This window comes from Cibotium barometz, chromosome 43, assembly GCF_041138505.1.
Source record: "Cibotium barometz isolate CiBa-2024 chromosome 43, ASM4113850v1, whole genome shotgun sequence".
Classification (NCBI taxonomy): Eukaryota; Viridiplantae; Streptophyta; class Polypodiopsida; order Cyatheales; family Cibotiaceae; genus Cibotium; species Cibotium barometz.
The window spans coordinates 9,995,276-10,007,687 of record NC_141088.1 but is presented as its reverse complement, the minus strand read 5'-3'; the positions used below and the strand labels follow the sequence as shown (position 1 = coordinate 10,007,687).

The following is a 12,412-nucleotide window of genomic DNA, read 5'->3' as shown; positions in this document are numbered from 1 at the left end:
CTGGAAAACTTCATGCTTATGTTGTGTGGAGTTTGGGGCCTCAGTGAACTTGATCATGTGCGCTTGCTTTTCCATGGGCATGGCTAGAAGCAGTTTGCTCTCAGGTAACAAAACAATGAGAAGCAGCAAAAGGGAATCCTCAAGGTTGAACTCCTGGGAGTAGTTGTCAAGATTCTTCTTTCCCATCTCCAACTTGAACAACCGTTGGAAGTTATCAATCTTGTTTATGGAGACAAATGCAGCCTTAAACACTTACTGAAAGTCAGCCCATGTTGTAGGCTTTACACGGTGGTCCTTCCACCAAGCGAACACCTTATGTTGAAACATGATCTGGATTTGATTGATGCGTTGAGCATCAGTGTATCTATATAGATCAAAAAAAGGCTGTCCACTTCCCAAGCCAGCTTTCTAAATAAAGCTCCTCGCACTCCTCCTCACCCGAGGAAGGCTCGGGGTGAAAGGAGAGTTGCAACAGAGGAGGGTTACCATATGTAGCTTGGGGAGCCTGGGAGCGTAACTCCTGTAGCTGTCTCGGCAAATCAAGAATGGTGGAACACATGATTTCCACAAAAGGAGATGCGGGAGGTTGAGGAGTAGGTGAAGGTGCAGTAGAAGGCGGAGGAGGTTGCTGATAACCCGCATACTGATTGTATGGTTGTTGACGAGCATTGAGAGCAGACAAGGCATCACATAAACTAAGAAACTGAGATGGTACCTGAGATGCAGCTGTCATGTGTGGTTGAGTGCCAAGCTGTATCTCTTTGTTTACAAGTCCATGAGCTCCAGGTTGAGCAATAGACTGTACTCCTGAAGTTTCTATTGCCATAGGTGCACTTGTAGTTGAAGGGTTTTCTGCCATAGAGTTGAGAGGTTAGATTCAGCAGAGAGAATATGCAAGGATGAAAGAGGGAAGATGCAATGGCTCGCAATAAAATTCTGGTTTACAGCTATAACTGGTTGACCATTAGCCTCATACATGTGTGGCTCAAAACAGCATGTAGACCCAATAAGCAAGCCCCCAAATGTCCTCAATAGCAACGCGCCTTAATTCAGCCCTCTTTTCCCCCTTTTTTTTTTGGCCCAAGTTGCTATTATAGCAAGGGAAAAGTGCACGAGTTGCTATTTCAAGCAAGGCAAAAATGTGGGAATTGCCATTTCAACCATTACTACCACTCTCCAAGGACACGATTAGTTATTCTGAGGGGCTGACATGCTTTATTTGGACACAAAAAGGGTCATGCATGCAAAGCTCACCCCTCGCATGCAATATCCGGTTGCTGCACACACATAGGCACTCGAGCATGCATGGAGCCCCATCCAGCAGTAGTCCTGGCCAGCCAGAAGCTTACACAGCCGACCAACAGAGGTTTACAGTCCACATAAGCAAATCGGCCATCTGTACTACTCGGTTGCTTTTCGGACCGCAGCTTCTCTCTTTCTCTCTCTCTCTCTCTCTCTCGCAACTTGCCCACATGAAAGAAGTTATGCCCAAGATAAGGGCAGCCCGAGAGAAAGGGAAAGTGGCCTTCTATAGAGATGGTAGAGTGTTGATTATGGAGAGGCGCTCTTCATGACGGCGCGAGACCTATGGGACTACACTCAAAGTTGCTACTTGGAATTGTAATGGATCTCTACGCCTTGATGTAGGGGCTTTTGAGGATAGTTTCACTGGGAGAGACATCATCTTCTACTGTGAGACGCATCAAGCTCCTGGACAGTCCATGCCACATGTTAGTGGATACCGATGGGAGACAGCTTGTAGACAGGAGACTCGTTCAGAGCATAGAGGACGGGGCTCAGGAGGAGTGGCAATATTGTTTAGAGAGGAGCTACAACCACTGATACATATAGTCCGCAAAGATGAGCAGGCTAGGTACATGTGGGTTAGACTGAGGGCAGAGACGGGCAGATATCTCTACATTGCTATATGCTATTTTGCTCCTAGTACATCAGTGTATGCATCACCTAGCGGGCAGTCTCCCTTTTCTATTTTGGATGATGACATTTGGGAGTTCTCCAGGGATGGTGACATCATTCTCTTGGGGGACTTCAATGCCAGGACCGCCCATAACCAGACAGTATTTTATGATACCTCAGAGGAGATGTTGAGGGAGCTTGATGTTAGGGATATGGACCTATCTAGACTCTCCCAGGATGAGGAACATACAGTGTATGGGCGGTATTTGATAGACATGGGGATTGCACATGGATTGGCCATCCTGAATGGCCTACAGAGATTCCCGACATCGGGCGGTTTCACTAGCTTTCCACATCGGCATGGTGCTAGTACAGTGGACTATGTTATGGCTCAGCCCAGTCTCATTCCCTCTTTTCAGGATTTTATGGTAGGCACTAGGTCGGTTGGAATAGCAGTGGATCATGCTATCTTGTCCTTCACTCTCACATTTCAGTTCAGCACCGCTCCATTGGGGCAGGTCTCCACACACACTCGTTATACCTTTACGAGGGAGACAGACACCGTGTACACGGATGAGATAGACAGACGCTTATGTGCCGAGGAGCCGGGACGGCCATTAGATGAGCTCACTCAGATATTGATAGAGACGCTTCATGTTGCAGCATCAGAGGCATATCCCCATAGTCAGCCTACACGGAGACGATCTGGTAACATGCCCTAGAACAGTTGGTATGATGAGGAGTGCAGAGAGATGAGGATCAGATTACAGAGAGAGATGCTCATGGGTGTTACCACTCACAGACAGTCACGGATTACCTTCCGGCACCTAGTGCGACGGAAGAAGAGGGCTTATCTTGCTCAGTTAGAGAGGGATTTGTACCACTTATTTATGAGTCAAGACTCAGGCGAGGCATGGAGACTATTCCATGAGCATTCACCATCACCAACCATTACCTCCACAGAGATTTGGGGTGACTATCTTCAAGTCAGGGGATCCCATGCTTCCTGGGAATTATCGTACCATCATGATTGGTCACACATTGGCTAGATTATATGCATCTATTCTTGAGTAGGAGTTGAGTAGATGGGCAGAGAGAGAGGGCATACGTGCATCAGGGCAGGCAGGGTTCAGGAGAGGTTTCTCCACTCTAGACCATATCTTGACACTCAGAGCTATTATTGAGGAGGGCAGATTATATGGTAGGAGGATTTATTGTTGCTTTGTGGATTTCTGCAAAGCTTTTGACACAGTACCGAGAGCCAGAGTGATGCACAGACTACAGGAGATGGGAGTGCCCACAGAGCTGATTTGGGGAATCATGGCTTTATACAAGACAGTTGTGAGGCAGGTACGTACTACTCAGGGTATATCTGAGATGGTTCACTCCACTATTGGGGTGAAACAGGGCTGCCCCCTTTCTCCCACCTTATTTGGGATGTATGTGGATGAGGTTTCGGACTATGTATAGCGGGAGGGTGACAGAGGAGCACAGCTAGCAGGGACATGGATTTCGTTGTTATTGTATGCTGATGATATTGTGCTGATCTCATATTCTCCAGAGGGGATGCAGCGTCATTTGGATGCATTGCACACGTTTGCAGAGGACAGTGGATTGTCTGTTAACCTTGGTAAAACCAAGGTGATGGTGTTTAACACCACAGCACAGTGGGTTAGGAGGTCAATACCCACCTTTACATATGGTCAGGAGACAGTGGAGTATACAAATGCATATACTTACCTTGGTGTGGTTTTTAGTGGCCCACTATTTTCCTTGAGGAAAGCAGCGAAGACCAGATTGACCAGAGCTTATGCAGCATTGGGGAGACTAGAGAGGATGTGTTCGCAAGTTCAGTTTCAGGAACCTCGAACAAAGCTCTGGCTCTTTGACACTTTGGTCACTTCAGCCATGCTGTATGGAGTGGAGATATGGGGACCCTCGGTGGATCACCACAGCCGAGCTGGTAGCACTGATGGATGGAGACGTATGGAGAGGTCCTTGGTTTCTATGATTTCCCGGATGATTAGGGCCAAGGCCTCCATACCACATGATATTATCCGTGCAGAGATGGCTGCCCCCCCATTGGTAGTAGAGGCACTCACTCGATAGTCTCCTTTATACATAGCACTTGGGCTCTCCCTAGAGACAGATATGCTCGCTTAGCCCTGGAGTCTTCACGACAGTTGGCATCACAGGGAGACGGATCATGTTGGTATGCACAGATGACAGCTTGGTTCCAACTGCATGGCTTTAGTATGGACAGGCTACCTCATTTTCAGTACTCCCTCGATGCACCCTCCCTCTCTCTCACACGGGCAGAGATTACCAGACTTATCAGGCAGGACTTGACTCAGCTGGACACTAGGAGGACATGGATACAGCCGACACACGAGCTTGGTACGAAGATGGCTTTCTATAGAGATCATCTTCTCCAGCTCACGGAGGATGGGTTTGTGATTAGACCCAGCTACATAAATACTCATCTTTCTCATGGGGTACGGTGTGCTATTGGTCAGATGCGCACATCCTCACACCAGCTAGAGATTGAGACTGGCAGATTCAAAGGAGTACCAGTTGAGGCCAAGATTTGTCAGCTGTGCCAGATGGAGCCAGAGACAGAGTTACATTACATATGTCACTGTCCAGTATATTATGAGATACGAGGCCGTTTTCACTGCCTGTTCAGAGAGGGCTTTGGACCACTTTCTAGAGTCATGAGATACCAGGATCAGAGATGCCTCGGATTGTACTTGCTGGAGCTGTGTAGACATAGAGAGGGTCTCCTAAGAGGGAGGGAATCAGAGAGGAAGAGACACCTACAGAGGCAGATTACAGACTTCTTTCGACCAGAGATTGAGCAGTCAGGCCAGCAGGCATTGCAGCTAGCCCCAAAGTACAGCCGCACCAGAGGTACACTGATTGATCGGGCTATAGAGCTGGGGCGGTCGAGGCGCCCCAAGTTGAGAGGCCCATCTCGACACCGGCGGAGACTACAACAGAGGATCAGGACCATACTAGCACGGCATGGGAGACGTCCAGTCAGAGTACTCACCATGGAGGACATTGAGGATATCCCATCGACCGATGAGAGACATCTTTGGATAGTGATGTGTATGATGGCTACCTTTGTTGCTGGAGTTTTCCTCCCAGATGTTATCCATTAGGAGCTCCTAGTACCGTACTTTTCCTCATGGTTGTTTCAGTTTCAGTTAGTTGTTTAGTTGTTTTTAGCTTTCCTTACACACACATTGTATCAGATCCACCAATTGTTGTAACCTTTTTGGTCTCATAGGTCATTTTGGCCTTCTGAAGACGTTAATATATCATTTCATTTTCATTTTCTAGGTGCCAGTAGTATCATCTTTATTTTTCATTTTCTGGGTTTTTTTATCCAGACATTCTATCAGATCCACCATGATGTAACTTTTGGTCTCATAGGTCATTATGGCCTTTTGAAGACGTTAATATAACATTTCATTTCATTTCATTTCTCTCCCATGCATTAAGATTTTCCACGGCTGGCCCTCTAAACCTACATAAAGACCTCGTGCATCGTTGTAAGGCTCTTAAGGAACCACATGTTGGTATAAATGCTATACTTATTTGGACTTCCACCAGATTATCAGAACGAGGTCCTTCGGAACCATGTTCATTCTCTCGACGACGCATACCGTTATGCCAAAAAATTTTATGGTACTCTTACTGTGTTAAAAGAGGTGACACCCAATCTTCGCACTCACATTTCCCATAAGGCTCGGCAGTTTGAATTCAAGGTTCAAAAGGCCACATTTCAGCGGCCTCACCTCTTTTATGGTGTGAAATGATACTCAGCATTCAGCAGTTTTGGGAGTATGCACCCATTCCAAATTGGAGACAGCCTGACAGGACACTTTCACAATTGTTGGTGGTGTTCCTGAGCCTGTCTTAATTCACAGGGGGCAGCATTCCACTCATCTCCCATATCCAAGCCCAGAGAGCCATCAAAAAAGAAGCCAAATGTGCTTTAATTTATGTCCGTAGCCAGCAATCTGCTATTCAACTAGCAACCCCCTTGATGCAAAGGCTGGATGGTCTCCTTGCACAGTTTCAAGATATTATGTTAAAGGATGATCTCCCGCCTCAGCTCCCACCCAATCGGCTTGAGGATCATCGCATTGAGTTGGTCCCCAGGACAGAACTGCCTAGTAAGTTCCCCCACCGCCTTTCCAAGGCATTGGAGGGCGAACTGGAGTAGCAACTTTCCCAGTTACTCTAAGCTGGATCTCCCATATCCAAGCCCAGAGAGCCATCAGAAAAGGAGCCAAATGTGCTTTGATTTATGTCCGTAGCCAGCAATCTGCTATTCAACTAGCAACCCCCTTGATGCAAAGGCTGGATGGTCTACTTGCACAATTTCAAGATATTATGTTAAAGGATGATCTCCCGCCTCAACTCCCACCCAATCGGCTTGAGGATCATCGCATTGAGTTGGAGCCCAGGACAAAACTGCCTAGTAAGTTCCCCCACCGCCTTTCCAAGGCATTGGAGGGCGAACTGGAGCAGCAACTTTCCCAGTTACTCTAAGCTGGATTTATCCCGCCCTTATCCTCACCCTTTACTGCACCTATTTTATTTGTGCAAAAGAAAGACAAGTCCGTACGATTATATGTGGATTGCAGGGCACTCAAAGAGCTCACAATTTAAAACAAGTTCCCAATGCCCAAGATTGAGTACATACTTGAGCGACTCAATGGTACAAAGTTCTTTTCGAAGATAGATCTCAAAAGTGGCTATCATCAGGTTCGGATCTTTACAACCAGCACCAAAGTGTGGGCGCATATGCATGCATAAAAATATGTCTACCTTAGTGAACAAATCTTCATAGATAAACCACGATACTGAATTTATATCACTTCTCCAGAGGTGAAAGGCAGACTCAGCCATGATGAAGGTTAGCACTAAAGCGAAGGTGCATGCACATACACACGCATGCCCCCCTCAACGTGCACGAGCACACACGTGCAGGGTAGCTGGCCAACCAAGTGCACCCCTTTGGATATATGGCTTGGGGGTGAAATTGTGTATTGTCCGACAATGCTGATCATGGCATGTGTGTTGCTTTGACCTTTTGGGCTTCTATATCTCGCTTGATTACCAAAAATGTAGGCAAGTTCCGTGCCTTGGAGGGAGATTCAGAGCGTGGTGGATTAAATCATTGAAAGCCAGCTGGCTGCAACTTGGACAAAGATTTCCAAGAAAAAAACTGCACCTTTGCTAATATGGCAGAAAGTTATACCAATGCAATATTTCAAAAACTCAACAAACACCAAAGTACAATCTAAAAAATCCTACCTTGCAATGGAGTTTATCTGAAACACTACTAATTGGCAATTTATATTAATAATAAAAGACAAACACTTGAACGGAAAAAAGCATCACCCAAAACTAAAGCTCAAAAAATGTAATCATGTTTACGAGATGACACCCCACCCTAACAAACTACAAATGATGCTCATAAAAAACATGAATAGGACGCAGTTCTTGAGAGGAAACACTCACAAGAGGAGAAAGTCCTTGTTGTAAAAGAGCTATAGGAGAAACAAATAATGGATCGCTGCGCCGCAATGCATGAAAACAATCCAGCTGGCAAAAAAATAAATAAACATCAATAGAGATTGAGGAAACTCCTCATTGTGTCCAGTGCCATCAAATCAATATTTTAACAAATGCACACATTATTTTGCACAGCCATATACCATTCTACCAACAAAATAAACAAGACTTGTGAAAACAGCTAGTTTTTACTATTAGCTTCAAAGTGCGAGGAACAAGTTCTTTTTGATTTGCATATGCATAGATAACCTTGTGAGTGGCAAAAGCGTCCATGCTCACACACCCCCCGGCATACACGCACCCACACACGTGTTATTGTGAGAACTTTAGAAAACTACATGTAGTAGCACAGGATAAACACTTGCATTGAAGTATGACCTGCTGTATTACCAATATGCAAAAAAATCAGAACAAAGTCACTGATTCATCAATACAGTCATCATCACTACAGTAAAAATTGATAAAACCAAGCGTATGCATAGCAGTGGTGATACATTGATCAACACAAGACACTGTGGCATCTTAAAGATAAATATGCTCTGGTTGATGTGATGATGGTTGAGACCAAAAGTTCCACATAAGGGCCTAGATCTACGGAGCCAAAAGGCTAATAGTGAAGGTCAGTTTATGTTACTGCAGAAAATAACAAACTTAGATAAAACTGGCAATGAGTGTAAAGTTGTATTTGAGCGTGAAATGGGGTGAAGAAAGAGAGAAAGAAAGATATATAAACATCTTCAGAAGACCCAAAGGGTCTATCAAACCAACAAAATAGTGTGGTATCTCCATGAGAAATGCCGAATAATGGCAGAAAAACCGAAAAAATAAACTACCTACCTACGCTAAAAACATGTGTCAATGAGAGGTGAGTACAAGTAGCTCTGTGGCTGATACAAGGTGCGAGTGTGTACAACGGGGGATGAGAGAGAGAGAGAGGGAAGATGAGGCTTTGAATGTCACAGCCAAGCTCGTGGACCACATATGATCCATATGACAGCAGGGAATGGGATTTGAACTCAAAATCTCTTTATTAGGAGCATGATGCATGTACGGCAACCCTGACATTACACTTTCACACAAGGTACAATGCTTTTATATCCTTAGAGGCTCATCTATATGTCACTACTTATGTCAAACAGGTATAATATCTGGATACTATTCTAACCACTTAAGAGTGGATTGACACACACTTACTCACACATGAGTGTTTGTCACATGCACCCTCACTGGAGTGCTATGTGACACACTGGCTCTACATCAATGCAACATTTATACAGTAGCAGTACCTTTTTACGAACATTTTGTCGTATGTTGTGGCCCCATTGTGAGCCCCAGTCCGGGACATGTCAGGCACAAGCTACGTAGGTCAGTCTCCAAAGCCATAAAGAGTCTGCATGTGTCAGTCCGCTTACCAACTTGGAGAATCCATCAGATAGGTTCATGTAGAGGTCAACCCCAGCATTAGGCATTGCATTCGCAAACATTTTAGGGCATATGCACATGGGCCAGCACATAAGCCACCCCATCATGTAGAGGTCAACCCCAGCATTAGGCATTGCATTCGCAAACATTTTAGGGCATATGCACATGGGCCAGCACATAAGCCACCCCATCATGGGGGTTGCCTTACATGTGGGTCTAAGGACCACCCTATGCCTCCATTTTATTAGCATGTCAGCTAGCATAGCTAGCCACATTCAGGAAGACACCCAGCATGGAGAGCAAAGGCAGCCAGTCACAACCTCTACAGGCCTCCAACCAGCAGTCGGCCAGCATAGCATGCCTACAGGCATTAGTCGGCCAGCATCCAGTTCACATCAGCAGCAAGTCGGGTATGCTCCAGTCGGCCAGCATGGCATTATTGATGTTATGCGCAGCATTTAATGCTTGCAAAATAGCATTTTCTTGTCCCATAAACAGGCCAACACAAGATAAACCAGCCCACCACCATAATCCATATATAAGCAAATGCTTCATTCACAGCATAAATCCTCCTCCATAAATCAGTCTACAAGCAATCAAGAGCAATGATGTGTCTAGAGCCTCCGGCCTTGTGCATACATTCAGCAAAGCAGCACCTTATTATGCTGCAGCCTCAAGGCCTCCGCAAAGAGCTTCTTCAGCATTCAGCCAGCATATGTGCATCCCTCAATTCTGGGTTTGCATAGTGGTCATCGAAGAGTTATTAAAAGGAGCTTGGACAGCATATGGTTCAACCTGTGTTCAGTCTACTTCGTCCTTGCATTGGAAAATCCTCGGTCATCTTTCATTCTCATTGTACAAAGTTCTATAAAGAAATACAAGCAAATACTTTTGCTTGCAGAGAGGCCCTTCAATGGGTAATTATGACCCAATACTGTATCGACTCTATCTTCTCTCTTTCTTCTCTTCTCTCTCAAAGTAAAGTGGAATTGCATAAACTCACGGGATTAAAGAAGGCTTTGTTGCACATTACGACGAATCAACCTATTGCATGCTACATTGGTATTAGAGTTGCAGGTTGTGACCCAACTTATGTCACCAAAGCATCAAAATACATGTTGCTAATATGCAAAAACACAACATGCGGGGGAAAAAATTTTAAATGGTTTTTGAAAGAAAAAAAAAGTGATGTGGCGATGATGAGGTGGCACCAACAAGGCCACCTTACAAGCTTGGAATGATGGGACTAGCTTTTGAAAAGCAAAAGATTAAAAGCTTTTTAAATACTGAAAAGAGAAGAGCTTTTAGCAATTCTCCAAAGAATTAAGATAGGCAAATACTCCTCCTTGCCGGGGGAGGGAGCTTTAGTGGGTAATTGGGACCCAATACTATGTCGTCTACTTTCTATTCTACTCTCTTCTCTCTCTCTACTCTGTGAATGGATGCTAAAGATCTCACCAAATAAGGTATAATATAAAGAAGGCCGTGTTGTGCGTTACAATGATCACCCTTAGTGCATGTAACAAAACCTTTCCTTTACAGGAGAGAGCGCCCGGTTAAGACAGATCATCAAGCACTTAAATGGTTGCAAACCATGCCTAGTGCCCAATCGAGTGATAGACAAGCCAAATGGCGTCAAATCTTCCAACAGTTCGGAGGTATGATTGAATACATTGCTGGCAAACCCGTTGCCAATGCTCTAAGTCGTAAAGGCACAACCCAAAATTTGCAAAAGTCCACTGTGCTCGAAATATAGGAAAAAGATCTTGATAGTATGAAGAAGGCACAATACAAGGATTCTTTGGAATTCGGGACTCAGTATAGATTGGCCCTCAGTCAGAGCCGGGTTACTATACTATCCATGATGGCTGGTTATTTTACAACAACCAACAGTGCATACTAAGGGAAAAGCCACAGGCACTCCATGATGCCCACGACTCTCATCAGAGGTCATCGAGGTATCAACAATACATTGGAGAAGCTTAGGCGAACATTCTATTGGCTTAAAATGAGATGGGATGTCTATCAACATGTCCAAGCAGGCCAAATATGCCAGAAAGTGAAGGTTCCTCATACGAAACAGATAGGGTTGCTTCAACCTTTGCCGGTTCCCAAAGGCCCTTTCCAAGACATCGGTATGGACTTTGTTGGACCTCTTCCCACTGCATTTGGATCTCAGAACACACAATGCATGTCTCACGGCTAAGCCGAAGACATCGCTCACCTGTTGATCCCATGCAAGCAAACAACCACAGCCGAAGACATCAGTAAGTTTTGCATGTTGATCTCGTGCAAGCAAACGGGCATAGCCGAAGACATCGCTCGCCTATTCATTTGCCATTGGTACCCATAGGTGGATTGCCAAGGACAAAAACATCAAACAGGATCCCAAGTTTACTTCAAATTTTTGGAGAGCATTATTCGACAACTTTGGAACCAGTGCATCTGTCCAGTGCATTCCATCCCTACTCAAACGGCCATACAAAAATCTATAATTGCCTGGCATTTAATGTTCTCAAATCATATTGCCATGACAGGCAGTCAAAGTGGGAGCATTGCCTTCCTTTGGTTCAAGCCATCCTAAACAACACTCATTCATCTAGCATTGGTCGAACTCCGTACGAGGCAGCATTTGGCTGCCATTTCTCCTCACTTCTTACAAGAATGGTGTCACCTTCCTTGGAGGCCAACAAGACCACTGAAACTTTTTCAGAGATTATTGAGTCTGTCAAGGAGCACCTTGCCAAAACGCACGAAGCATACACCAGGCAAGCCAACAAGTCAAGACAAGATGTCAACTTTAAAGAACGGGATTGGGTATATCTCCGAATAATGAAGCAAAGATTGAAGCAAGTGGAAAAACATTGTCCCAATCTCTCCTTTCGTACCTTTGAACCCTTTCCTATGATCAAAAAGATCAGTGATGTCTCCATGAAGCTTAAGCTTCCAATTAGTTGGACTATGCATAATGTTACCATGTTTCTTGGTTGAAGCCCTACATTGGTCCAGCTTTGCAAGATATTGCAAATGAGCACACCAAACGTGGTAGACAAAGCCAAAGTTATTGAGCCTGAACAGATTCTCCTCCACAGGTGGAAGCAAGGATCCGGTCGAAGACTTAAGACAGTTCTACACGAAAATCAAGGACCGTGGTACCTATGAAATCATATGGCTTGATGAAGAGTTCTTTGTACCCCCAACTCCTGACGGACTACTTGGAAGCCATGAACCTGCCACCAAACTAAGCAGGAGGGAACATCACATGCACCTTGCACCGGAGTGTTATGTGACACACTGGCTCTACATCAGTGCAACGTTATACAGTAGGAATACCTTTCTAGGAACATTTTGTCGTATGTTGTGGCCCCATTGTGAGCCCCAGTCTTGGACATGTTAGGCACGAGCTATGTGGTCAGTCTCCAAAGCCATAGAGAGCCCGCATGTCACCAATTGGCCGACCATTTGGTCCATCTCCAGATTT

At 45.1% G+C, this 12,412-nt stretch overlaps 1 protein-coding gene across 31 annotated transcripts in view; it reads right to left on the bottom strand.

Moving 5' to 3' along the window:
* LOC147613503 (E3 ubiquitin-protein ligase RKP) overlaps positions 1-12,412 on the bottom strand; it is an 88,663-nt gene that overhangs the window by 31,281 nt on the left and 44,970 nt on the right. For all 31 annotated transcript variants that reach the window (XM_086781438.1, XM_086781467.1, XM_086781447.1 and 28 more), the window contains one exon: positions 7,456-7,539. In XM_086781438.1, coding sequence (XP_086637564.1) covers positions 7,456-7,539 — 84 coding nt within the window. The remainder of the gene's footprint in view (positions 1-7,455; positions 7,540-12,412) is intronic.